This window comes from Echinops telfairi, unplaced genomic scaffold (assembly GCF_000313985.2).
Source record: "Echinops telfairi isolate 266 unplaced genomic scaffold, ASM31398v2 ScPeMD7_31;HRSCAF=116, whole genome shotgun sequence".
In the NCBI taxonomy this organism is placed as follows: domain Eukaryota; kingdom Metazoa; phylum Chordata; class Mammalia; order Afrosoricida; family Tenrecidae; genus Echinops; species Echinops telfairi.
The window spans coordinates 35,258,230-35,285,836 of NW_022103928.1; the positions used below are offsets into that span (position 1 = coordinate 35,258,230).

General features: G+C 37.9%; 1 protein-coding gene across 4 annotated transcripts in view; it reads right to left on the reverse strand.

Annotated features, from left to right (window-relative positions):
• Window positions 1-5,009: 5,009 nt before the first annotated feature.
• ZMYND11 (zinc finger MYND-type containing 11) overlaps window positions 5,010-27,607 on the reverse strand; it is a 115,337-nt gene continuing 92,739 nt past the window's right edge. For all 4 annotated transcript variants that reach the window (XM_004702338.3, XM_030885515.2, XM_004702340.4 and 1 more), the window contains 11 exons: window positions 23,471-23,548; window positions 22,528-22,620; window positions 18,441-18,528; window positions 17,860-17,915; window positions 16,305-16,382; window positions 15,002-15,120; window positions 11,754-11,961; window positions 11,294-11,362; window positions 10,455-10,727; window positions 9,936-10,121; window positions 5,010-6,210 (listed from right to left, as the gene is read on the reverse strand). In XM_004702338.3, coding sequence (XP_004702395.1) covers window positions 6,088-6,210; window positions 9,936-10,121; window positions 10,455-10,727; window positions 11,294-11,362; window positions 11,754-11,961; window positions 15,002-15,120; window positions 16,305-16,382; window positions 17,860-17,915; window positions 18,441-18,528; window positions 22,528-22,620; window positions 23,471-23,548 — 1,371 coding nt within the window. In that variant the 3' untranslated portion in view covers window positions 5,010-6,087. The remainder of the gene's footprint in view (window positions 6,211-9,935; window positions 10,122-10,454; window positions 10,728-11,293; window positions 11,363-11,753; window positions 11,962-15,001; window positions 15,121-16,304; window positions 16,383-17,859; window positions 17,916-18,440; window positions 18,529-22,527; window positions 22,621-23,470; window positions 23,549-27,607) is intronic.

The window sequence follows — 27,607 nt, forward strand, 5'->3', positions numbered from 1 at the left end:
CTCTTGTATTTCCCTTTGGTGTATGGACTTTATCTCCTCTATCATTTCATCCTTTTTCTGTATTGTTTCCCTCATATCCTCCTGTATGACCCCAAGCAGCATTCTGAAATTTCTTTCTGTGGCAGCTCAATGTCTGCTTCTTCTATGCATGTCGTTGGGTTCAGGACATCTTCACCATTGCCTTTTGTTTCTCCTGTTTTTTTTTTTTAGTCATTGGGCCTGATGGCTGTTTGCATTGCGTTGTTTTATGGGAGCCAGGTGCCATTTTCCAGGGAGTCAAAGAGCACTGGCTCTCTCTGGGAGACTTTTAGGAATACTTCTTCGAACTACCTACAGCTAACTTCACTATGAAATTAGCCTACCACTTTATCCTTCTGTGGCTTGCCTCTCAGGGGAGTGTCCCAGAAGGCTGGTGGGTTCCCTGCTTTAGTGTAGAACACCACAAATGATGGGTGGAATTGTTTTGGCTAGGTAGATCACTGTGTAGGTTGGGCAGAGGTTCTTGCAGCAGCGTGGACTATTAGAAAGTGTTGGATGAGCTGCCTTAGACAGTGTGAGGCACTAAGGTCAGCGGATGTTCCCTCAGTCACGTGGGATGAGAGGAAAAATAGGAGCTCCCCCAGCCACACAGGCAGGAATTTCCCGGCAAGACATTGGGCAGACTGTCCCCTGGTGGAGGTCAGCCAGCCTTTCCCCAGTCTTGGGCTACGCTGCACAGGGTGGCGCTTAAATAACTGGGTGGGGGGTAGGTATAAATGCTCTAGGCTACAGGGAGTGGTCTGGAGGTAGGCAGTGGAGTGAGAGAACAGGGAAGAAGAAAAAAAAAACAGCCCGCTGAGACTGTGGGGGGATAGAGAGAAGAGAGGGAAATAAAAGTAACAATATAGCTGAGCCCTGATCTTTGCCCGTGGGGCTGCAAGCCTTTATTCCCTGCCCCAAGGTGGCAGTAAGCTGTGGCTGTGTTGAGATAAAGCCCCTGTGCTGGTTCCAAATGGCCCTGGTTCCAGCCGAGACAGAGGCAGTGCTAAGGTCAAATCCTAGCCAGCCTCCACTGTGGTAAGCCAAAAGCCCTCAAAACCTTGTGCATCTGTGCCTACTTATCTTTATGATGCTCCTCCTGAGATCCAGCAGTGTTGAATTTCCCTCTTAGTAACTCTCCAGGGCTGATTTCTGCGGAGTCCCTCTGGTATGTTACTCAGTTTCCATCTTCCCGGAAGTCCCTTTCTTCTATTTCCTTTTACTTTCCTCTTGTCCTACTATCACGTTCAGCCTTTGTTTGGGTTTCAGTAATTTCTCTGTTTCACCGCCCATATTAACCCAAGAGAACTGGATCCTTTGGGATTTATGGTCTACAGGTGGGTTTTATCAATCTGTAGAATGTTATGTAAACTCTTACATATATAATGTACACACACACACTTGTGTACAAAAAATCTTGGTGATACCATGGTAAGCACTCAGCTACAACAGAAGTGAGTGGTTTGAACTACCAGCAGTGCTCTGAGAACGATGTGGATAGGGCAGAACTGCCCCCGTGAATTTCTGAGACTGTAGTGCTTTGCTGTTTGCAGTTAGCAAGGTAGATTTTACAGCCTTGGGTTTCTCCTCTGTCCTATAGGGCCAATGTGAGCTGTCGCTGACCTGATGGCAATGGGTCTCTTTGTATGCCCACTTATTTCCTGAAGCCCTTGTTTATTAAAGTAGAAGTGTAGCATTAGCTTTGCTTAGGAAATTAGCAAAGTAAATTATCTGTTGAATCAGAAACTGTTGAGGGCCTTAGTCATGTTTTAACAAATGCTTCAGATAGTTCTGATGTCAAAAAAAAGTTGGAGCATACTTGAATTTGAAACTGAAGGCAGAAAGTGGGGAGAAGCCACTGACTGCATGCTGGCCTCGTGTGGTTAAGTGATGCTGCCCGGGTGAGTTGGAAAAGTGGTATTGACTGTGCTGATATTAACTAAGGTGATACATTTTATTTTAGATGAATGTGGATTTTGACTAATTTCCAGTGGTTATTTTCCTATAAAAGTCCTGCGTGTGTGTCAAGAAAATGGGCTTTGGAGTCGGATAATCCTGACTTTGAGACCCAGCACCTTCATTTATCAATTAGATAGGTCTAGCTACATTAGTCTTCCTAAACCCGTCTATCTTATCTAAAACTATTCTGTCAGAAGTAGTTATACCCTACACTATTGCTTATTTATGCTAATTGAAGATGATTCCTTTTATTAAGACCTTGTTCACATAAATATCTGGTCAAGCTTTTAAAAATCTGGAATATTAAAAATTAATTTTTTACTATTCCACTTCACTACTTTAACTAGTCTGACCCCAATGATCACTTACACTGCCACTTCACTTTCACATCTTCCTAGACGCCACCTTTTGTTTGACTTAAATAGCTACTTTTTGTGTGAGTCACATTGCTTGTTTTATCAGTTTAAATATTTTTAATTAAGAAAATTTTTTTAACATAATTCTGATTAAGATTCAGAATTCGTTGTTAGTGATTTAAAAATGAGAACCATCAAATCTATTGCTTAGAAAAATGAGTCTAATGAAACAAAATAAAAACAAGATGAAGATTATTGGACTAGTAATACTATTATGATTAGAAACCATAGGATCCGATGGTATTTGGAACTTCAGTGTCCAGACCTAAATTCTAATTCTACAGACATGAAGAAAACTAGAGTACTAAATAAGGCCCACAGTTAATTAAAAAAATAAAAATAAAACGATGGGGCTCTGATATTAAAACCTGGGATTGGTATACTAGAGTCCCAAGTAATAGGCCATTCTTTGTAAAGCTCACAGATCATAACAGATTTTCAAACTGCATTTTGGAATGCCTTCAAAGGCCTTCCGGGGAAGGAAGTAGGTAGGTTTGGGAGGACTAGGAATTGGTAGGCTGTTCCAATGGCTCCTATCGCAGAGAGCCCACAGGATGAACCTGGCCTGGGACTGGAACTCCATTTATTTATTACCTTTTTATTGTACACGGGGTGAAGGTTTACAGAGCAAATCAGTTCTCCACTAAACAACTCACTAACGTTTATTTCGTGCCACTGACTGCAGTCCTTGTCCTGCAGCATCATTTAGCACGTGTCCAGGGTTTCTGTGATTCAGCCTCCGCCTTTCCCAGCCTCCCTTCCCTGTCTTCTGAGCTCGGCCCTTAGGCACATGCTGCCTTTTTTATCTCGCAGGATCGGTTGCTCTACGTAGTGCTTACCTTCCTTGTGTTATTGTTCACTTCACAGACCACTACCCAACTAGTAAGGCTGGTCTTGGAGTTCCCTTTAAGCTGCGATTTGAGGATGGCTCAAATAAATGGCATAGTATACTTATACCAGGCACACTTAATTTCTCACATTTATAACAAGATTTCAGCAATGTAAGCATACCTGCTAATAGAAATCACTGGGTTTATGTAAGTCTGTCTGGCAGGTGTCTCCTATTTGTACCTGAGTATTCATTGGTATGCCATTAAGTAAATAAAAAAGCAGAAGATAAGCTTCAGCTGGTTTCCTATTAAGAATATGCTCAGTACTCAACTGTGCAGAAACCAGACAGACTTTCTTTTTTTTTTTTTTTTCAGACAGACTTTCTTATAGATATATTTAACCTATGAATAATCAAAAGATCACAGTGCATCCATTTCTGAGGCTGATATGCAGTAATCATTGATATGCAATAATCATTCTCTCATTTTTAAATCATGATAGTGTTTTTGAGAACTCATTAAATGAATTCAATTTGAATAAATTTTAAGTGAATGGATTATATTTAGCACACTGATTTTATAGACAGTAAAGGTAAATAGCAATACCTACAGTAGATGATGAATATTTAGCTACAGTTGCATTTAGCTTGGTATAGGGGACTGGGCTAAATTAACACTTTATTTAATTAAGCCAGCTTTTTTTTTAAATACATTTATTAACCAATGTTAACACATTAAATGAATCTATATATTGCTAGTCAGAGCAGCTTACAAAATGCCAGAATGCATCATAGAACTGAACAGCCACAATGAGTAATTACAATGTGCATAGTGGCTAAGCTCAACACCTTAATATAGCTTTATGATTTGCAGAAAATTTTAATAATGATTCCTAAAACAGCTGATTGTATTTTTACCTAAAACTTTTACAAAACCAGGCCACAATCTTTTTTTAATTTTGTTTTTTTGTTTTAAACACACAGTTTTCACGCTGTAGCAACTTGGAAATGTGCAACCGTGTCAACAAAGACAAAAAAGCCAAAGTAACACGAATCTTACTGTCATGCAGCTATCAGTTAAATATTACAGACTCTGGAATGATTTTACACCAAAAATAGTTCCACAATAACTTGCTTTCATAGGGGTGGATCGAAGTTTTAAAACGCGAAAACAATCAACAAAGGTAAACTTTCTTGGTGATAATGTTATTATGCATCAATCAGTACCACAACACAGTGGCAACATGATTAATTACACAGTAACAGCAAAGGGCTAACCACTCCAAGTTACTGCATAATTTAGGGCTACCGTGTCATTATTACAAAATATCGTGCACCATTGGGCAGTAGCTTGTCAATTAACTTGTGTCCCCACCATCTTCAACTTTATCATCAGTGGATGGATGAGTATTTCCCAGAAGACTGGGGTCTACTTTTATCTTTAGAGTGACCCTGACAAACCTAGAGAAAACTTTTAAAAAGGCTCTTCTCCTGACTTTCATTTCCATTGTGTGTACTTTAATAAATATCGAAGATCTAAATAAATATTTACAAATTATTTCTCTAACCTCAAAAAAACCCAAAAAACTAAATGAGAAATGGGAATTTGACTTGATCTAAGATCAGTTAGCCTTTGAAAAAAACATAAATTGTGAGACATTAAGGGAAAAGGTAATTTCAGTTTTCCTGGCTGCATTTTATATATCTATGTATAAAAAAATTATTATTCAACTATCGATCCATTCCTATTGGTAATGCTTCTTAATCCAGACATTCCGCAAAATACAGACTTTTTACAAATCACGGCATCTTTAATACAAGAAAATTAACATGCATTATTCTTCATTCTGTGTACAGTGATGGAGTTCATTAATAGAATGACCCATTACTACAAACATAACGGCTCCTGTGAAACCTAAGTGCTTTCTTTCCTTTCAGAATGAACTGACAACACGCCAGGTGACACCAGATAACAGGCAGTCAGATGATATTTGAGGAGGGAGGGAAGGAAGCATTAAAGAAATTTGAATGCCTCATCTATAATTTCTCATATGGGTAAAGGTAGTTTTTGGCTTTTTATCTTGTTGTTTACTTATTTACTTTGTTACAAGCACTCATGTTAGGACAAAGATGAAATGTGCAAACTTTAAAATTTAAATATTCATTTTCTCTAAGATCCAGCTCAGTAAAAGATTACCCCAGTTCCCTGCAATTTTAAACTACAAGATCAAAGCTAATAATTTGTTATAAAAGTTATATATTGAAAAGAAATAAATGAAAAACACAATTGGGAAATATTTAAGAAAAAATATGCAGGACTAGCACCTGCTGTGTCAACCCTGTTCCCTAAATTCAATCACATACCCACTGGCATAACCAATAGATAATGCCTTTAAACAGTAAATTAAGCTGAACAAAACCAGCTCAACAAGGTTAAGAAAAAAATGTTACATCAAGGTAGTATGTTTTATTTTTGAAGCAGTTCTTACATTCAGATCTCCTTTAAAGGTTTCTTTGTTAAACTCACTGTAGTCACCTGTTGGTTTTTTTAAAGATCTGTTGTTTAAAGGTTAAAATCTTTGTAAAACCTAAAAATGTTTTAAAATTTGCTGAAAATGCAACAAATTCTCAATTAAAATTTATTTAAAATAATACCCTCCGCTGATGTTACTTTGACCTCCAGAAAAACTCCAGAGGAGCGTTAACAAAAGCTTTAAACTACTGTGCAAAATCTCATCCGAAAAGTGTTGAAAGGCTGGTGCAAAATGGGAAGCAAATTCTAAACAATTTTGGCTTCTTGGAAACAAAAACCGCTGTGTCTGAGAATAGTGATCATCGGGTGGTTCTCCAGGAAGAAGACAGCTTTCATCTTTTCCGGCGACAGGTGCGTTTGTGTTCGGCGTGCCAGTGCTCCTGCTGACACTTGATGGAGCAGTAGGACGTGTTCCAGCAGCAGTGGTACATGGCTTCCTCTTCACAGTTGTAGCACTGCGGGCAGCACAGAAGGGCAAGGGCAGGAGTGCAGGTGGAACAGTAAAGAAGCTGGTTACAATGGTAAACTTTTGAAGTCTAACTTTCAAGATATTATTACAACAACGGTAACATGTAACTAGTATCATCAAGAACATTAGATTATGTTTTATAGAATGAAAATGAAAGAGTGATTGGAATGACTAATGCTGAGATATGTCTTCAGTGATCAGGAAAATCTAACTTACTACAATGCCACCCCCCCCCCCCACACACCCACACACACACACCCACACACACAGCTGCATGAGGTCATTCCTCTCACAAACACTGGGAATTTCTCTTTTCTTTTGCTCCTGACCACTCATTTTTAATTCTCCCCTGTGTTGTCACGGAGGTCCCATGGGAGCAGGGGACTGTCTGCTCCGGTGAAGGCACAGCGCCTCGGCCTCCACGTGAGGGCAGTGGGTTTCAGATATGACCAACTCCAGCGGTCCCTTTCCAGTCTTTTATTTGGAATACTTGGAACTATTTTTAATTGTCAAGACTGGGGGGAGGGAGAGGTGCTACTTATTTGCATCTAGTAAAGAACAGGGCTGCTGTAAACATCCTGTAAGGTACTGAGATCGAGAAACATTGATATAAACCAGCGGTTCTCAACCTGTGCACTGCGACTCGTTTAGGGGGGGGTCGAACGACCCTTTCACAGGGTTTGCCCACTTCATAGCAGTAGCAAAATGACAGGTATGAAGTAGCAACAAAAGTAATTTTATGGCTGGGGGTCACCCCAACATGAACTGCATTAAAGGGTCGCAGCATTAGGAAGGTGGAGAACCACTGATAAAGAATCCATGTAATGTATTTTGCCAGGTGAATGGGCATGGGAAAAACAGTGAAACAGTCCAGAGCTCAGATTTTAAGCTAAGCGAGTGGTAGTATCACAGACAGAAGTGAGGTGAGCAGGGTGTTGGCACGGACAATGAGAGGCGGAGTGTTGGGACACCTAACACTTGAAAATGGGTCAGTAAACTTATGTAAGTTGGACAGCTGGGTAGTCGAGTAGATTTTATTATTGATGACAGGAGTCTTGATGGTATGACTCGGGGAAAACAGCCTGCGCTTCGTATCTGAAAAGACGGCCCTCACATTTTCATGACGGTGTCTTCTATCCTTTCTGGTCTAATGTAATTGATCATCTGAGAATGTCTAGTGATCTTATGTCAGCAACAGCTTTAGTGAGGGTGCTAATTGAGAAAGGTAGCTAACGTGAGTTCATATTGGAAACTGTTTGGAATAGGTCAAACAGATCTCTATCTGAAACTTATGCTCACACTACCAACCAATTTATGTGACTTTGGACAGTTTTTTTCTCCTTTTCTTTTCCTCATCAAATATTTCCCTATAAAAGTTGCTTTAAGATGAAGTGAGCATATGTTTAAACAGCACTACCGATCCTGCCTCCCACGCATCCTATTTATGGTTTATTTACTCATTTAGTAATGTATTCATTCATTCATTGATTGAGTTTGCATCTCTCCCGGTCTTTGTTGGTTTATTTAAGGGACAGACCTTCCTTAGTAGGCTTCCCTTCACTGTGCCTCACCAGAACAGCCATTTCTTTGTCCCATGACATATTTGCATGCCTCTGTTCTGCTATATTACACTGTCACTAAAATTATTTCTACATATCTTACAGTGTACTAGAAATAATGTGGAGTTCTAGGAGGGCAGTGGCTACACATTGAGCTGTGATCAACAGTCGACAGTTCAAAGCCATCAGCAGCTCCTTAGGAGAAAGACTGGGTGTTCTACTCCCCTACACAGTTACCATCTTGGCAATCCACAGGGGTAGATAGGAGTCACCACTGACTCGAGGGAAGTTGAGGAAGAGTGGGAGAAATCATGTGATAAGTTTAGGATTTAGAATCTCAGTTTAGGTACAGTCCTAGCTCTACCAACTGGATTTTTAATCATTCTATTAAATCTCATAAGTAGTGCCAGATTACCTAAAATAGGCAAGGTAAGTGTGAGCTTCCCCGTACTTATTAATATGTAAGCACAAGTAAGTCCATGCTTATTATGGTTAATGGGTAACCTGTTCCTGCTCATAAGCCTCAAGTTCCTTAACTAAAGACTGAGTATGCAATTACAACCTCGGCTATCTCACAAATGGTAACCACTGGCGATTGAGTTGGTGGATTCTGACCTTGTGTGTGTATCAGAGCAGAACTATGTTCCATGTGATTGCCAATGGCTGATTGTTTGTTTTTTAAGTAGACTGCGCGGCCTTTTGGGCAGCACCTAAAAACATTAACTGTTGGCATGATATAGGGACTTCTCATAAATGGCAAATTGCTATAACAAGCAGTATTATAATTCTGTATTATAGATTCCTCTTCTCATTTTTTCAGTTCCTGTATTTTTTTGGATAATTTTATTGAGGGGTTTTACAATTCTTATTACAATCCATTGTATCAGGCATATTTGTACATACGTTGCCATCATTCTTTTCTAGACAGTTACTTTATATTGAGCCCTTGGTATCAGCTCTTCTTCCCCACCCACCGCCCATGACCCCTTGACAGATTATAAATTATTATTTTCATACCTCACAGCGACCACTGTCTCCCTTCCCCCAGGGTTTTCGTTGTTCTTCCCCCCTGGAGAGGGGTGTGTGCCGATCACTGTGATCGGTTCCCCCTCCGCCCTTCAGTTCCTTCTTTAGTCAACTTATGGAGCTATCAAGCCACAACTTGAGGGTCTGCTTTCTGCCCTTTTTAGCTACTACATGAAGTTAAAATCATTGCAGACATTATCGTAGTGTAGTCTGCTCTGCTGTTACCTTGAGCACACCGAAATTTCCATGTAGTGGTATTCACTTCTTTACCCTTTCAAGCTGTCTTTACATGTTTTCCTAAATTATATGCTGAATTCCTTCATTTCTGCTTCCCAAATCTTTACCACAATTTTATGTTTATAATTTAAGTGATCACAAAACATGTAAGTCACTAAAATTAAAATCCAAGTTCAGAGCTTTTAAAATAAAATCTTTTCTCTGCCAATTTACTACAGCATTGTGGAGGACCATAAGAAAAGCATATCACTGTGTGCTCACAAAGCATACTCTTTAATCGGGTTCTAGAAGGATCTCTGGAGGCATTGGGCTGCGAACCACAAAGTTGGAAGTTCGAAGCCAACAGACATTCTGAGAGAGACGGGGCCGTGGCTTCATACAGACGTGTGGTTAGTGAAGGTGACTATGAGCTGCACTCAACTCAGTCGGTATGCTTTTAGGTTTGGGGAGGGAGCACAATAAAAAACTCATGAGATATGCTAATTTTTATTTATTATATTATCTACCATATAATCCTAAGTAACATTTGAAAATCTTTAATTTACTATGGCGAACCTCACATTTTCAATTTCAGTTTTGATATTAACGTAGATAAAAGGCTTATCTCAATAAAGAAGTTCTACTAAACTATACTAAAAACTTTATGCATTAGTTTCATAGTCTTATTTTAACAAAACAGTTCTAAGCAATTATACCAAAATGTCAGATCTGTGATTCATATATTACAGGACTCTTCATAAAATTAAAAAAATTAAATCTGTGAATTACACATTTCATCTTATTTCAGGAATGATTTTGCATCTAGTAAACATACTTTTCTGAATTTATTTTAATCATACCTGTGGTACATTTTCAGAAATCAGCTGATTAAAAAACTAATGATATTTACCCACTGTTTTTTCTTGGTCTGAGAAATTAGTTGTTTGTGCTGTGTTGCTAGCTTCTTAATTTCTTCTACAAATTCTTCTTTACACTTTTCTTTTACTTGCTTACATTTTCTGTCCATCTCACCCTGCATATTGGCTACAGCTTTATTTACAGCTTGTCTCTTTTCTTCTTCCATTTCAGAACGCAACTGAAATGAAGAAAGTTAAACCACAAGGTGTCAGGTCCATCCACTTAAATAAAACCACTAAGACATAGTTCCTTCTCAAATGATGTAACTCTTTTCTTTATCTCATTAACAGCTGTGATACATTTTTTTAAATCTGTAAAAATTTATAGGGAAAAATTATCATTACTAATTGAAGTAACATAGGAGAGGTTTTATTAGAGCCCTACTTATAAAAAGCTGCTCTCTGATTAATGTTTAAGTAGAAGAGGCCAGTAGAGCACTACAGGCAATGCTATTCCCTCCTGTTGCCCAGGCTGCACAGAGCAGTGTTGTGGCTGCCATCGCTAGCTTTACCTTCTCCAGAGCTTCTCGCACGACTCTCTCTGTTTCTCGCTTGTGATCAGATTTCATTCGGTCTTTAAAGTCATTGAAAATTTTGGTGTACTTGTCATGGCACATGCTTTGACACACTCCATCATTCGTGGTCTGAGTGCTTCGATGCAGCATTCTTGGAGAAGAGGCACTTAACTTCTTGGTCTGAGTTGAAACTGAAACTTTTTCGATTGGCTGAGGCATTGTGGGAATTTCCTGGCTAGAACTTACTGCTTCAGTTTCAGGCTCTGGTTCCTACAGAGTAAGAAAAGTGCTTAGACCTAAAACAAAGCAATATAATTTACCAATACAAGAACAAGCTCCATTAGGATGAAAACAAATAGCCATGTAATGAACTGCTGTTGAAAACATGTATTTAACACTTAAAATAATTCTAAACAGTGACTTTGAATGTGCATTTGGACCCTGCCGTTAAATGTGGCCAAGCTTAAGCACGTCACAGTCTCTTCCAGTGTTCATATCCTGGCCTAAATGATTTTGTAGTTAGGCGCTTTATTTTTTAACAGTGATATGGGGGATAAAATCAGAGTTCTCAAGAATTGTAGCCCTGTAATGTACCCATCCCACTTGGTCAAACTTTGGTGAGTAGTTACATAATTAAAAGATGGAGACTTTCAGCATGTGTTTGTTAGTCTAGAGATGTAGATAATTACAAGAAAGCTCAGGAAACTGGGTTCAAAAGTGATGTTTGAATGACGGAATTACACAAGTGTCCACCAGGTACAACTGTCTTGACCATAACTTTAAAAAGATTTCTTGTTTCAAATGCCACTTGGACACTGCATGTCAGAGTAACTTACTTCTTTTTTGGGTTCCACACTTTGATTGCGTCGTCCTTTCTTTGCTCTTGGTTCTTGAGTGACCTTCAGCTAGGGCATCATGAAAGGAATAGCATATTACTACAGATACTAAGAAGTACTTTTCTGCGAGTAATGGACCCGTAGGTGAGAAGTGAGTACATTTGTTCACGGTTTCCATTAGCTCTTTCAAACCACTTGCTTAATTACCTATTTTGGCAATAGTTGGCTTTAAAGAGTTAATAACTTCAAACATAAGCAGTGTATGCGGGCTTTCTTCCCGGCCAGGACGGAGGTGCCAATGGTTTTGTATTTATTTATTTGAACTGGTTCTGATTGACTTGTACAAAGCACTTTATAAATGTTTAAATGAAAGGAAACGAGGTCAGAATCTGTTCATTCGAGTAAGGAATGTATGTCCACTAGCAATTTTCGCATTTAAACAAATGAGGAGTAGTTTCACCTGCTCATTACTAGTCGAAGAGATACTGGACTCGGCCTCCTCTTCGCCGCGGTCCTCGTTCTTAGACTTCCAAAATCTGCCTTCCCGCAGGAAGCGCTGATGCAGTTCCAGCTCATCACACGCCTTCTTCCAACCCATGCTGCGCTTAACGTGCAACCGATGGATATTGACTGTGATGTCTTGTATGTTTTCAGAAGGAATCCAGGCCCTGGGGAAAAGATTTAAAGACAGAGTTAGAAATTTCTAAATTGGCAGGAAGAAATATACATATAAGGGTACTTAGTAGACTCTACCTAAAGTATAATTTTGTGTCAATTATAATCTAGCATATGACCTGTTAATTATGCCTTGAAAAAACAAACTCCTACCAAAATCAGAAGCGTTTTTTAAAGTCACCAAAGCAAAGCTCTCAAAATTGAAGTGCCTCACAAACACCCCCAATTATTGAATATTTTCTTTAATCTGATAAACTCAAGTCGTAGTTCATATCTGTACTTTAAAACAACTTCCTTTTATTTTATGCATTATAAATTTAATTTTATACATTAGCAGGACCATGTAGCTATTTTTAGATTAGTATTACACAATCATTTGAAGCTGTCCTCTAAGTTTCATGAGATACAAAAATGTATCCTCATACAAGGAGGGTTAGTTATAAAATACTGCCTAGTGACATATGCCAATAGTCACTAACTATTAGATAAACCATAATTAATGAACAGAGAAGTGTTGGTGTCATTTAGTAATAAAATGCTTATCTATGAACACAAATGCTTGAGTCAGGTATAAAATTTATCTGAAGTTACAGAATGGAAAAACATTCAGTTCAATTGGATAAAATGGTAAAGTTTCAAGAATATTTTCACGGCATTTATATCATAATTGGATTTAAGTTAGTGCCAGCCTAGAATGTTGTATCAATTCAACAAATACTACTAGAAGCCACGCTAAAAAACATGAAGGTGAATTTGTCCATTTGAACTTATGTTCCCCTGCCTCGTTTTTCCTAGCTGAGAGATGCTGCCCATGTTAAGGTAAACATTGAGTGGCTGGGTTCGATCTCGTGCTTGTTTTGCGTGTAGCTAGGTGCCCTTGGGTCAGTTCAGACCAAAACACTAACCCGTCCTGCACCATCGTCACAATAGCTCCTGTTTGAACCAATCGCTGCAGCCACTGTTGTCAACGCATTGCCTCTACCTTTAAGGAATTTATAGTTCTCTTAGACACAACTAAGAAAATAAAATGCAATGCGGTTATGTACAACGGGTGGTTCTGGTGTGCTGTGGAGAGGCAGAAGTTCTTATTGTGTTGTGATTGATTAGATGGCTTCACTTTGCCTTGATCTTGAAAGATGAATGGGATTTTAATAGGGGACCATAGGAAGGTACACACCCAGGCAGAATTTTCATAAATAAAAATCAAATGCATATTAAAATATTCTGCTTATAAACGTAATGAAATAAATTCTTATTAGTAAATTACTTGTGGTTGAAGATATAAAAAGTACAGATTTCAATTATCAAATTGATCTCACCTACTAGCATGAATTTTAAAAATTATCAAATTCATGGTTTCCTAAATTAACTTTTATTTAATAAAATAAATGAAATTGAAATAAACCTTGCCCCTATTCTTTGGATATTTGTATCACAATCACTAATCCTTACTGAGAAGTTCAGGTACTGTGTATTAGTGTGCAGGGTTTTTTTTAGCCTTTCAAAAACCCTGGAGAGAAATACTATTATTAAGGCCCTTATTTTACAGGTAAGGAAACTACAGTTCACCGAGATTCTAACAAAGCTTAAGGATAGAGAAGGAGGCTGTGTTGAAGCCAGAACACACAGACTTGATTCTACCTGTTACTCCTGGGTTGCAATTTAGAGCCCACTCTTAACATATCCATTAACCCACCTGTGCTACAGCGCCTAACTTGATGCGAAAACGAAATCAAATGAATATGATGCATGCAACATGTAACTTTCAAAGTCAATCATTTTATAACCATACAATTAAAATGCTAATTTTATTGGGTAATTGTTTAATCTGTCTAGTCATGATAGATGAATACCTAGCTGAGATTTCTATCTATGAAAGAGCAGACTTACTTTTGCGGGGGGGACTCGGACGGTATCTATTTGGAGCTGTAATGTAACTTCTTAAAGTAAATGAAGTGGAAGAAAGTGCTTCATTCTGTGGTTTTTCTTATAATAATGACACTTCCAAAGACCTTACCTTATGGACATAGTAGAAGACATTTCATGGACTGTTAGAGTGCTTGTATTTTCTTTAAATTGTATTTATTTTGTTATTATTGAGAATATACAAGAATCCAACAGGTTTTACATGTATAATCAGTGACAACAGGGATTACTTTTCGTTCATTTAAATTTTAAGGTATGACTTTTAAACCATGTAGCTTATATTTTCCTATTTTTTGCATGTTAAAAAATTTTGTGGTGACATTCATGTTAAGTGAACCAAGAGAAATCACATGGGGATTCTGAGTTTTTGATAGTACATAAAATGTGAATTCACATTCCTAATATCAATTCTAATAGTGACATTTTTTAGGGCACTTTTTAATCAATATTCAATAAAAGGTTAAGGTTTGACCATCAAAATGAAGGAGGTCAGTTTAGCATTCTTTATCTGAGATACTTAAATATGCAAAATAGTTTTATTTAAAACTTTTTTACTCTTGGGATATATAACCTTCTAATTTATAAAATGTAAATGTCTATATATATATCCTTAGCAAAAGAAAAATTTAAATCAAAATTAGAAACAATATCTAATGGCTATCACATATACTTCTTCCATGCATTCTTAGACCACAAGGTTAATATGGTCTTTATTCCCCCACTCCATAATTTTTTGGTTACTAGATCCTTAAATCTACGATAATAGCATTACAAATTACCAAAGGACACAGTCTGAACACCTTCCACCTCACTGCCATTAGGACTCCAACCTCAGTACAGACACATTTCTAAGCTTAGGTAGTGTCAGCTACTGACAATGTTCTCAGTTTAGTAAATGAATATATGCAATAACCTAGAAATATAATTTATAGAAATCACTGTGAGCTGTGTAAGTTTGTGCTGATTTTGTTACTTTAATGAAAAGAACCCTATCATTTCTCTGATGGAGAAATCATCCAAACATGGATAGAGGTGTGATTTGTCAGTCTCTTAAAGGCTTCTTAAGCAGCACAGCTAAGATCCCGGCACGCAGGCTTCATGAGTTACCTCTGGTGGTGGTGACCAAAGAAGCGAACGTCAACCTGATTGTCTTCTTTCTGCATGACTTTGGCTGGCCAAAACCCGAAACCTTTCATTTTAGCCCAAACCAGCTCATGATTAGGTATCTGGAAACAAAACATTTTATCTTGTTACATTACTCTTAAAGTATTAAATGGAAGTACACTCTGAATACTGTATTCAGTTAAGTATATATTTTGTAACTCCTAAATAAATGAACCTCCCTCGGGAGTTGGTTGATTTTATCACTAGGGATCAGAATCAATTCTTAATCCAGTTCTCTCAAATCAGAAGTGTGCATTTTACCAAGCCCCTCAGGTGGCTGATACGCAGTCTCTAAACCCTAGTGTCATGCGGGCCTAAATGTCTAGAAAATGCAACAGACTCGTTTTCAGCATTCTTCTTGAAATTATACCTTTTAGGAAAAATTGTATAGCTGAAGCTTCAGGATTACTATGGGTATATACAAACTATTAGCTTTCTTGTGAAAGAGTGAGAAGAAAAACCAAGGTTCATTTATTACTCATTATTGCAACCCAAAGCTTATTTGTCTGTATATAAAACCAAAAAACCAGACTCATAACTGCCGTCAAGCCAAAGCCGACTCATAGTGACCCCTGTGGGCTTTTCTCCCATGGAGCTGCTGGTGGTTTTTAACTGCTGATACAGATTGAAGCCCAACGTGTAACCACTACATCACCAGGGCTCCTATATTTATATATAAGGTCCACATGTTAAATTCAGGACATGGATCATAATCCCATTTCCCCAAAGCTTCAGCTGTTTACATGGCATTAAAACCATCCACAGGAGCCTTTCTAACTTACTAACCCATAAAGACAGAGTAGAACTCTCCTGTGGGTTTCGGAGGCTGTGAATTTTCCTCGGATTAGAAAGCCTCATCTTTCTCCCACAGACCGGCTGGGAGCTTCCAACTGTGAACCTTGTCATTCACAGTCTAACGTATAACCCACTACGCCACCAAAGCTTCTAAAGGAAGGAGCCTTTAGGTGGCACAAATTGTTAAGCCAAGTTAAGCAGTTAGCGACTAGCTGAAAGGTTGGCAAGTTTCAAAACACCAGAGGCTCCTTAGAAGGCAAACCTGATGATAGGCTTCTAACAGGTCACATGTCACAGCTTTGAGCAGTTCTACTTTGCACCACTGGGGTTGTCAAAAATCAGAATCAGGAACAAACCACCATAACAATACTCTGATGAGAATACATCTCTTTAGGAGGGGCTTTAACCTTTCAAAAAGTACACACTCAAAGAAATATAAGCTTTCACCTACACAAGGGTAGCAGAACCAATTGTCAGGACGAGCATTTGACAAATAAAAGCAGTTCTTGCAAAGCTGTAGTTCATCCAGCTGAAACAGAAAAACAATTTTAGACTATATAAAATATACATGTACACCAAACATCATAATAGATTCATGTAAATTAACCTTCATTCATAGATAATCTTAAATGGTGAGCCTTCTATGTCTCTTATAGATGTACGTTAGCTTTAAAATTTCAATAATACTAGAAACATTTTTCACTGGCCTGTTCAAATCATTTCTATTTTTGCACTTACAATATAATACAAATTCCTTACAAGGCCTCCCCCACTCACGGCCATTGAGCAGATTCTGACTCATAGGTTATAGGAGTCTTTAAATCTTTATGGGAGTAGAAAGCCTCATCTTTTTCTAGTGAGCAGCTGATGGTTTTGAACTGATCCTGCAGATAGCAGCCCACTATGTAATCCACCACTCCACCTGCTACCTCTATAAGGTTAGTGGATCGAACCCACCAGCCACTCCAAGGGAAGAAAAATAAATGAGAGTGCCTGCTTCCATAACAATTTACAATCTCAGAAACCCTAATAGGGCTGCCATGGTTGGAACTGACTGGATGGCACCGCGTTGTGTTACTGCCTGGCATGGACCCATCACTGACCTGTGTTCCCATCTCATTTAGTACATGTTTCTTGTTCAGCTCCCAGCTTATATGTTACTTTAAAAAGGTGATTCGGAGAGACCTGTACATAATATATACTACCACCAGCGGTGAGCCTTCCTTTGTCTCATTCTCCATTTTAGTGCCTGCTAGTTTCCTTCATAACCTTTTCCTAACAGGGAAACCGGCAACTTCGCCTGTTTCTGTTTGGACTCGGGGCCCTTCCTGCAGACTGTAACTCCCTGAAGAGGCAGCTTGTGACCGTTCACAGTTCCCTCCCCACCCTTCTAACACATTTCCTGGCACATCATAGACACTCAATAAATACTCACTGAATGAATGAAAGCAAAAAGTCAAATTGAAATACATTTTAAAATGAAACTTCTTATATAATTGAAAATAAAAAACCTCAAAAATTACAAGTGAACTTTTGAAATGAAAAAGAGCACACACAAGAAACTACTTAAATGTATATTTATTATATAAATATGAACCTATATAGTTTAATGTGGACTCAAATTTGAAACTTTCATTCAAATAGGGCACATTTATGGAGTGTTGTCTAAGCCAAAACATTTATATGCTTTATCTAATCAATTCCATAACACTTAGTCACATTACAGGTGAAAAACCGGTTTCCTAAATTACTTAGTAACTAAATCTAATGCCTAGAATTACACTGAGTATAGTTTTGCTAAACACAAAAGCAAAAAGCACCACCTAAAAAAAAAAATGGACATAATGCAAATAGAGGCCAAAAAAATTGGGGACCCTCTTTGCATGAATTCCTATGTATTTCAAATGGGGAAAAATTGTGTAATGGCATTCTTTATATATAAGCAGAGTTTACTAAAAATAAATTTGCATTATAGCCAGAGTTTAATAATTAAGCAGCAATAGTACCTCATGACATGTGTCTTTATACAGCATCCTGGCTATGTCAGCCTGCTCACTGTCTGCTGTAAGTAAAAACAGATACAAACAGTTGTGCGAAGGAGAAGGGGCCTCTACACACAATATACACATGCTGACAGGACATTTCTACATAGGTATGCATGCTGAAAAAGATCTATTATAAAAAATGTAGCAATATACTCCTGTAAAAATAAGCACCAGTTCATTTTATTTTAGGTTAGTGAAAGTAGATATAAACCACGTAAACTCAAAATATATATTTTAAATGAAGTTCAGATAACAACACAAAATTCTATAGGCATCTGTTAGATTCAACGTAATAACCACTACTTCTCTAGGTTTAGAGCAAACTAACCAGTACTAATCAAAACACTCATTAAAACGTTTCTATAAGCTATAATTGCACCACTAAATATTCTTAACAGTTTAAACTCTAACATAATGGCATTTTAAAATCATGAAAGTTCTAAATTTTGTATGTAGTATTTTGTAAATGGTATTTCTCAACATGAAATATACAAATGGTATTTTTAAAAAATCAAATACATGAAAGAAACAAACTATCCAACCTCCATAGAAAACCACTGTATTGTGGAGTAATAGTTGAGCATCAGCTTTGAACTCTTCGTAGCTTCGGTATTTCCCTTCGTTTACTTTCTGCAGAGGAAAATCAAAAAGGCAGAAGAGTCACTGGTGAAAATACTTATGTGTGTTATGTCAGAGCGTGGGGCAACAGCAGCTTCTCCGGGTGACATCGGGGTACTGTGGTGCCACAGCATCGACAGAGAATATGGGTAAAAGGAAACAGTAACTCCATTTCTAGTTGGAATACTGTATTACAAAGAAAGCTGGCAGATTACTTATTGGCAGTCATTATGTGCTCTATATTAATTTGCTGGAATGAATTTTCATCTTAAACATTTCTCTTTGCAATAATGAGGAAAGCTAATGCTAAACTCTAAGGAATGAATTCTTTAGTTAGCATGGTTGATCAAGCTGTAACTATCTTTATAACATAGAGACTCAAGAGTGAAAATTTGAAAAAATAAGATTTTTAAGCAGATAATTTAAAAAGTTGAATTGGCAGTATAGGTATTATTTTGCAAAACTAAAATATAGAATACCAACAACAAGTGTTCCACTATATATCTTGATAATGCCAAGATTTCTTTGTTACATGAAAATGATTTTTTTTATTGAATCATCTTTGCCCACAGAGAAAGATTATAGAGGCAGGCTGAGCAAGTTTCAAGCAAAAATCAAGGAAGTGAAATTTGACAGTCTCAGCTAGTAGAAAAAAGGAAGCATTTTCTTATTCTGTTTATATGCTTAGGAAATTGACTTGGAAACCGGTTGGAATACTAAATTACCTAGAAATCATAAAGAACTCAGTCATCTTCTACCTATTCTCTATCTCTCGTCTTGTAATTTCTGCTCCAGGAGGAGCACCGTTGTGTAGAAATCTTCAACACTCAATTTTATTTATAGATTTTTCTGACTTTTAAGAAGTTTTGCTGTCCCACACTCCCCATCATGATTCAGAATTGTTCGGTCAGATTAGGGGTTGTGCAGTGACCACCACAGTTGACTTCAGCACGGTGTCTTGTGTACTCATTGTTAGCTCCCTTACCCGTTTGTTACCTTAGGAATTTACTGCTCTAGTTAGTGTCTCTGTATTCACCTAGTCTGCATTTCATATACAGAAAATCATAGGAAACATAGACAGGAAGCAAGCAAGCAAACAGAAACTAGCAACCATGACTGGATAAAACAGGGAAAACTTAATAAGGAAAGCAAAAATATTCAAAACTGAAAACTTTTAAAAATGGATCAAAAGGGAGATCAAATGATACGGTATTGCATTTTAACATAACTACATCTGCCACAATTGCTGTGTCTGACAGCATGGCTATTCCCATCCCTGGACTATGGTCAGAGGGAAGTCACTGGAGGCTCACTCCATGTGGGGACCCTGCAAACGGATTTTGGACTTCCATTGTCATCCATAGTCTTCTGCCAACCAGGCCAACGCCCAGTTACATTGCTATTTCTTCTTTGAAGGTTTTCTAAATGCTCCAGTTGCAGTTACCTGATTCCTATGTAGCATCTAGAGCAGTGGTTCTCAGCCTGTGGGTCGCGACTCCTTTGGGGGTTGAACGACCCTTTCAAAGGGGTCACCCGATTCATAACAGTAGCAAAATTACAGTTATGAAGTAGCAACAAAAATAATGTTATGGTTGGAGGGTCACCACAACATGCAGAACTGTATTAGAGGGTCGCGGCATTAGGAAGGTTGAGAACCCCTGATCTAGAGTTACCTGGGTTATTTACAGAAGTTGACATCTGGGTTCTAACCCTCAATTTCTGATAGAATTTGTGAAGGTTGGGTATGGTATTGTTTAAAAACACTAATGTTTAAAACTTCCTCTAGAATAATTCCATTATACAACCAGGTCGAAAAATACAGTTTCCCCAAAGTATTTTGACTTCAACTCTGCAGTTATTCTTGGCTACATTTTGCTGTGTGTTCAGTCTGAAGCATAAAAATCATGTCCTCTGCTTTGCTTGTCTCACAGAGCTGTTGTTCATCCTAGGCTCTGCAACAACGGGCTCTAGCACAGGACACTTGTGAGGACGGTGCGAGGTCGAGCAGGGTTTGCTCTGTGGGCACAGGTCTTGCTAGCGGTTAGGACTGACTCAATGGCACTTAACAACAGGCCCTTGCTAAACACACTGCCATGGTGGCGTGAACTCAGTGACGATTAACCTAAGTCGAAACTGATTAAATGGCCCCAACTACAATTTAGGAGAAAGGGCTATGTTCAGAACTGTCATCTGGGGGTTCAAACCCATTGCCATCAAGTTGACTGTGACTTATAACAGCCCTCAACTGGGTTTCATAGGTTAATAAATCTTTAATGGAATCAGAGTGCTTCATCTTCCTCCCTTGGAGTGCATGGTAGGTTTGAACCAATGATCTAGGGGAGCAGTCCAATTTTACCCTATCGCACCACCAAGGCTACTTTTATCTGTCCCAGGATTTATCAGTTGCATTCAAAGGAACAACTTTCATTTATCTTTTAACCTCAAAATATGAGCGCCTCAGTCTTTCTGAGCTACTAAGGTGATAAGGAAGGAGCTTCGGTGGCCTAGTGCGTTACATGTTTGGCTGCTAACTAACTACAAGGTGAGCATTTCAGATCTACCAGTTGCTCAGCGGAAAAGACAAGGCTGTCTGTTCTTGTCTGGGATTTGTAGCCTGGGAAACAAGCTCAAAGGGGCAGAATAGTACTTGTAATTGATTAAATGTCCATGGTTTATATTTGACGGGGTAAGGAAACTTTTAAAATGATCTTGCACTATTCCCTTGGCAGTTCCTATAGGTTATTATACCTAATCGTAAAAACTTAAGTGGCACAAACCAAACACCCCCCACCAGCTCACTGCCATCGAGTGAATGCCAACTCCTAGCGACCCTGTCAGCAGGGTAGAGCTGCTCCTGAGAGTTTCTGAAACTAACTGTTCATGGGAGTAGAAAGTCTCATCTTTCTCCTGTGGAGTGACCAGTGGTTTCAAACTGCTGACCTTGCAATTAGCAGCCCAACTCATAACCACTATGCCATCAGGGGTCCTTTTTAATGACACATGTGGCATAAAATTAATCATTACAACACCTTGGAAGGAAACATCTCTAAATCTAGATTTTATAATAACATTTAATATCAAACTCATTAAAGTTTTCAACTGTAGTGTATAAAATGAAGAACTTTAGAAAAATAATTTTCTGGTAAAAATCTTTATATTGTTCAAGTTCTTCCCATAATTGCCCAACTCTAGATTGGGTCTGGAATCACAGTTTTACCTAAGAGAAACCTTTGTGAATTATTATGTGTCCAGAAATAAATTCTGCACATGAGATATTAAATTGACCAGACTACAATGAATTTTTTTAAACCAGCAAATATAAAAATCTATAGGCTTAGGTATGCAGAAAGCTCTGGAAGACTGAAAGCACAAAATCCACATTGATTAAAGCTTCCATTGAATCCTCTCTGAACAATGACCAGGGCTATGAATAATCTTGCCCTCAGACTCACTTGATAAGTCTTAGGAGGGGCAGTCTCCCAGGAGGACTTGCCTGGGTGTGTCCCTGATAGAGATCACCATGGGGGAGGGTGCCTTGGGGAAGCCCCTGGACCAATCATATACGCTCCTGGGTCTACCACAACGTAAGTGTCCCAATCATGGCCCCGTTACTATGTCCAACTGTGATATTTTTATTTGCCACATGTCGTTCACATGTGAGTTTTCCTTGACCTCCCATGTCCCTTCTAAAGTCCTATATATCAGCAAACCCTCAGACATCATTATGACCCTGTGCCAGTGGCCCCTCTCCCATCTAGGGAATATGTCTTTATCTTCCTCTTAAGACTAGCATGAGGGTTCTCTTAAAATAAAAATAAATCTAGATTTCTTGGTTTGTGCTCTGTTTATTGTATATTTACCATAATAAACATTTGATAGTTTTACTTTTAGTAAGAAAATGGGAAAAGCACACTCTCAAGAATAACAAAAAGAATCAATGCTTGTTAAATTATCATTTAATTTGATAATTTAGAAACTATACTTGCAGTAGAAAGAAACAATCCACTTTACCTCTTGTATGGTGGGAACATCCACAGCAGAATGTACCAGCCTCCTGTACATCGGATGCTTATTATCTTTCCCCTTTTTATTGAGATCGATAGCCTGAAAGATTGTTAGAGATATCGATTTTAACTATAGCTAGAAAAGGACAGGTCAAGTATCAATTCCTAAATTCAAACTATTTTTAATCTCTGGTGATTAAAGATGGGAATTATCACATGGAATTCAGGACAGAGAAAACCCTCAGGAACAGTAGTAGGAGCAGCACTATCATAAGGGGGGAGGGAAGCAGGAGAAAAGGGGAACCCATCAAGGTTGAATCTATAGTCCCCCCCAACCTCGAGGAGGACAAATCACAGAAATGTGAGTGAAGGGAGACAACGGACAGTGTAAGACATGAAATAATTATAATATATACTTGATCAAGGATTCAGGAAGGTGGGAGGTTGGGGGGGAGGGGAAAAGATTTCAAGAGCTCAAGTAGAAAGAAAATGTTTTGGAAATGTTGATGGCAACATATGTACAAGTGTGCTTAATACAATTGAATGATAGATTTGTAAGAGCCACCAATAAGATGATTAATAGTAAATAAATAAAATAGGAATTTTCAGGGATAAGGCTCATTCCAATAAATGGAATTTAAAAATGTAAATGTTTCTAAACTAATGTGGCAAAAAACGAAGACAAAACAATACGGTCTTTCATAAGACTATTTTTGGCACAAAGCAATATAATTGCGGTTTTCACAATTACAATGCTTCTCATTAACTTGTTAAGTATGAACCAGAGTGCCACATATACTCAAGTATAAGCCGAGTTTTTCAGCACATTTTTAATGCAGTTTTTGTGGTAAAATTAGGTGCCTCAGCTGACATTTGGGTTGGCTTATACTCGAGTATATATGGTTAAATGCATTTTGGGAGATTCACAAAGATTCCCTCACAGGACTCACCCGCTCCTTCATGCGGGAGACAATGAATCTCAGGTATGTGCTCATCTCCTGTTTGTTTGTATTTTTTTTCTTAATGCTCTGTTAAAAAGAAGAATAGGAAAATATAAAATTCAACCATTTATATATCTGTATTCACGTAAAAGACATGCATATATAAAATATATTATTGAAACATTTTAAGATTTAAATAAATCTATTTACAGCTTATTGATAAAAAGAAATCTTTGAAGTTTGCATGCCAAATTTCTTTTAATATAACACACTGAGAAATGAAAAATATCTTGTGCTTGACAAAATACTTTAGAGAATTGTGCATTTTTCTTTTCTTCTTACATATTGAATGGTGAATTTTAATACATTATTCTTTGTTAGGTTATTAGGAATCTGTGTACAGTATAGCTGCACACTCTGACATATTAAAGTCTTAGGGATTTATGTAGTTATAAACCTAATTTAGTAGTCTGGCCTTAAAGTTAATTGGGTTCTTCCCAATTTTCTTATTACTCAGAAAATCTAACTTGAAGTGTGTGTGTGTGGGGGGGAGACAGTTTTATACCTTTGTTTCCCCTGTCATTTATAGACAACCAGGAAACAAGGAGAAATGTTTTTTGTTTCTTAGGTCAAAAGACATAGGCATTCAGACTTTACAGTGGTCTGAGGAAAGCACAGGCAAAATATTAGGTAGCGAGAGTAATGAGATCATACTTCAGAGAAACTGAATAGATTTGAGGCTACTATTTATGCTTTAAATTTTAAAAAAAAAATCAGAGTATGATACTCTGCCCAATGGTATGATTACTTCCCAAAGAACTTGACATTCAAGAAGACGTTTTAGTATGCTAAAGGTAGTAAAGAGCATTTCTCATATAATGGAGACTCGCTTTGCTATAGCTTAAGGTAATTGATTATATATACACATCACATTCATGTTTTACATGATATCCTTCTTTCCACTTGGATTCTTTGTCAGTGCATACACATAGCCAGTACCCCTTGCACTATTCAGCTTTATTTTGACCTCCGTGCACAATTTATGTCAATTAGAGAAGAGCTTTCCTCAGCCGTGGCCATGTACCAGAGCCACTGATGGAACTGCTTTTCAGCTATGACCATCTGAGATGGAATTTCGGGGGGCAGGGCCTGTGACTTGTACCTGTGTGTTCATTTATGCATTAATGCCACAGGAGATTTGACATGTGGTACCAATGGTAGACATGGACTTTAACATGCAATGGCATTTCCTAGAGGCCAGATTTAGAATCCCTTGCAGGTGAGTCAGGATGGTGCAAGTCTCAATTTTAACCAAATCCTTACATGACTCTCACACACACTAACGTTGGGTGACGACTGCTTACTCTCCTCAAGGCAGCATGTAAATGTTTAGGGAATGCTCCCGGGTGCTCTGATCGTGATCACATAGACGTGTGGAAGTAACTACAGGTCCACTGGAAGGTACTGAGTACATGTATTTTAAATACATAATTTTTTCCCCTTTCTGCTCCCTAAATTCATCTAAGTACCTTTCACTCTGTGATGTAATCTAATCACTTTAGTTTAGAACCTCAGAAAATGGTAGAAACAAAATTCTTTCCTGATGGGCAAAATTATCTATAGTTAGAATCAGAATCATTATTAGAAGTTCTATGAACCTGTATGGAGAAACCTTATTTTACATTGATTCGGTATAGGTAATTTGTACCAACTAACTTAACTTGTTGTTCATGTATTTAGTTTAAATAAAAAGTATTTTCAGTTGCTACTTTTTTCAGTAAACCATTAACATGTTCTTAGAATGCTTTGAGTCTGGGTGTCCTGCTCACAGTTTTTACGTGAATCGCTAATTCAGCATAAATATGTGCAGTGACAGTTCCTCCTGCTTTGTAAGGGACACTTTAGAAGCACAGAATTCCTGTACCCACAACTACCATGGGGCCAAGTCTGACTCATAAAAGTCCAAACCAAACCCCTGCAACCCAGGCAGCTCCGACTGGTAGTGCCTATGCTGGTTTCTGAGACTAACAATTTCTAAACTAGATTTTTTGTGTTTTATGAAAATCTAGCCATATAGCTAGGTTATCTCTTTTTATCTAAGTGCTATTAAAAATGGTAAGGGGAACCCATTGCAATGATCGACACATAACCACACCTTCCCCCGGGGGGACAGTGGTCAGTGTAAGAGATGAAAATAATAATTTATAATTTATCACCGGGTCCTGAGGGTTGGAGGGAGGGCAAAAGAGAGGAGTTGATACCAAGGGCTCAAATAGAAAGTAAATGTTTAGAAAATAATGATGGCAACATATGTACAAGTATGCTTGACACAATTAACATATGGATTGTTATAAGAGCTGTAAGAGCCCCCAATAAAAATATTGTAATATAAATAAAATAAAAATGGTAAGCTAAGCCTGGGGAAAATGACCATTTCTGCAAAGTATGAAAGGACACAAGGGAAGGATGGAATGACTTTCATTGTTTAAATGAATGTTAATCACATCATTCTTTATAGCTCTACCTATTGGAAAACTGTCTTTAAAGTCCCTTGAAAGTACCAGCTTCTTTAATACTACTTCTGGAAACACACATACCTCTTTTTTAACACTGTGCTACAACTCAGATTTAGAAATCCCACTTCAATGTTTACTAATTTTGGATGCATGTTAGAACCATCTCAGAAATTTCTGGAAAACACTGTCCATTATATAAAGTTCAAAAACAGGCAGTACTCATCCTTAGATGGAAACAGATTCAACCAATGGTCCTCTAGGAGAACGGGGGTTCTCTGGGGAAGGTGCAGAGGACTCGAGTTGCTCAGTAGATGCTTGTACGTGAGTGCTTCCGCAAACGGCACGGCTAATGGTCATGCCTGTCATTGTCATGCAGGATTTACCTCAAAGAAAAGAACTAATATCTAGTTGCAACCCACAGAGATCCTGATAAAATTGATTAGGGGTGTATCCTGGGCATCCATTGTTATATATGCTTCCCAGGTGTTTCTAATATGTAATCATGATTGAGAACCACTAACTACATTTTAAAAAGACTATAACTCATACATATATAGTCAAGCAAACCATGATGGATTAGTTATGATTTTAACCTTCTCTGATATATGGACAAAATATAAAGTGGCATATTTTCAAAACCTGTTTTTAAAAATCTACTTATACAAACAGGAATCTGTCTCTTTTTATATGAGCCTGAAAATGCTGTGGTGGTTGTCTTTTTAAGTATTTATTGGTCCTTTTAAGTTACTATGGTTATATACAAGGATTAATCAAAGAGAGTTTCCAAACTCTCTATGTTCTGTGCTTAAAACGAACAGAAAAACCTTAGTTGCTACTCAGAAATGTCGGGCACCAGCAGACAACGTAAGGCCATTCTCCAGAATTTAAATATATGTAAAAAGCAACTGAAATAGAGAACGATGACCCCTTGAGCTTTGTAAAGCACACTCTATGCAGCCATAAAAGGTTAGGTATGAGGACTAGACTTTAGGCTGTTCAGAGCGATGCCAGAGACTTGAAAGGAAGATGCCTCCCAAATGTGTAGGCTAAGGAGCCCTTCTCAACGGACTGAAGCAAACAGGAAAGGCAACATTTCCCTTAACGTAGAGGGACAACACACTTGTGTTATGATACTTCCACATCTGTGAAGGGTTTCTTGAAAGCATTTCTTTCTAACACTTTCTAATTATAATATACAGAGTTAATATTTCGCAGACGAAATCAACAACCTAGCACTGGTATTCTAAGAATTTGGATGAATCTCTTGGGTAACAAAATGTGGAGCTGCACGTAACACATGAAGTTCAAAGTGAAGTGTTTCAGTTGGAGCCAAACCAAGGTGTTTATAATAGTTTGAGAAAAAGCTACTGTAATTAATAAAAATTAAAAGATTAGCATCTAATAATGTTATTTTGTTTGTGACATAATTAAGCAGCTAGATATTGACAATATGTCAAAAAACAAAATGGCACTCCTTCATGTCTGCAGATTATTTGAGACCCCGGTTTCTTCACCAAAGGTTAATCTGTATCTATCATAAGAAAGCTGATGGTGCCCGGCTATCAAAAGATATAGCGTCTGGGGTCTTAAAAGCTTGAAGGTAAACAAGCGGCCATCTAGCTCAGAAGCA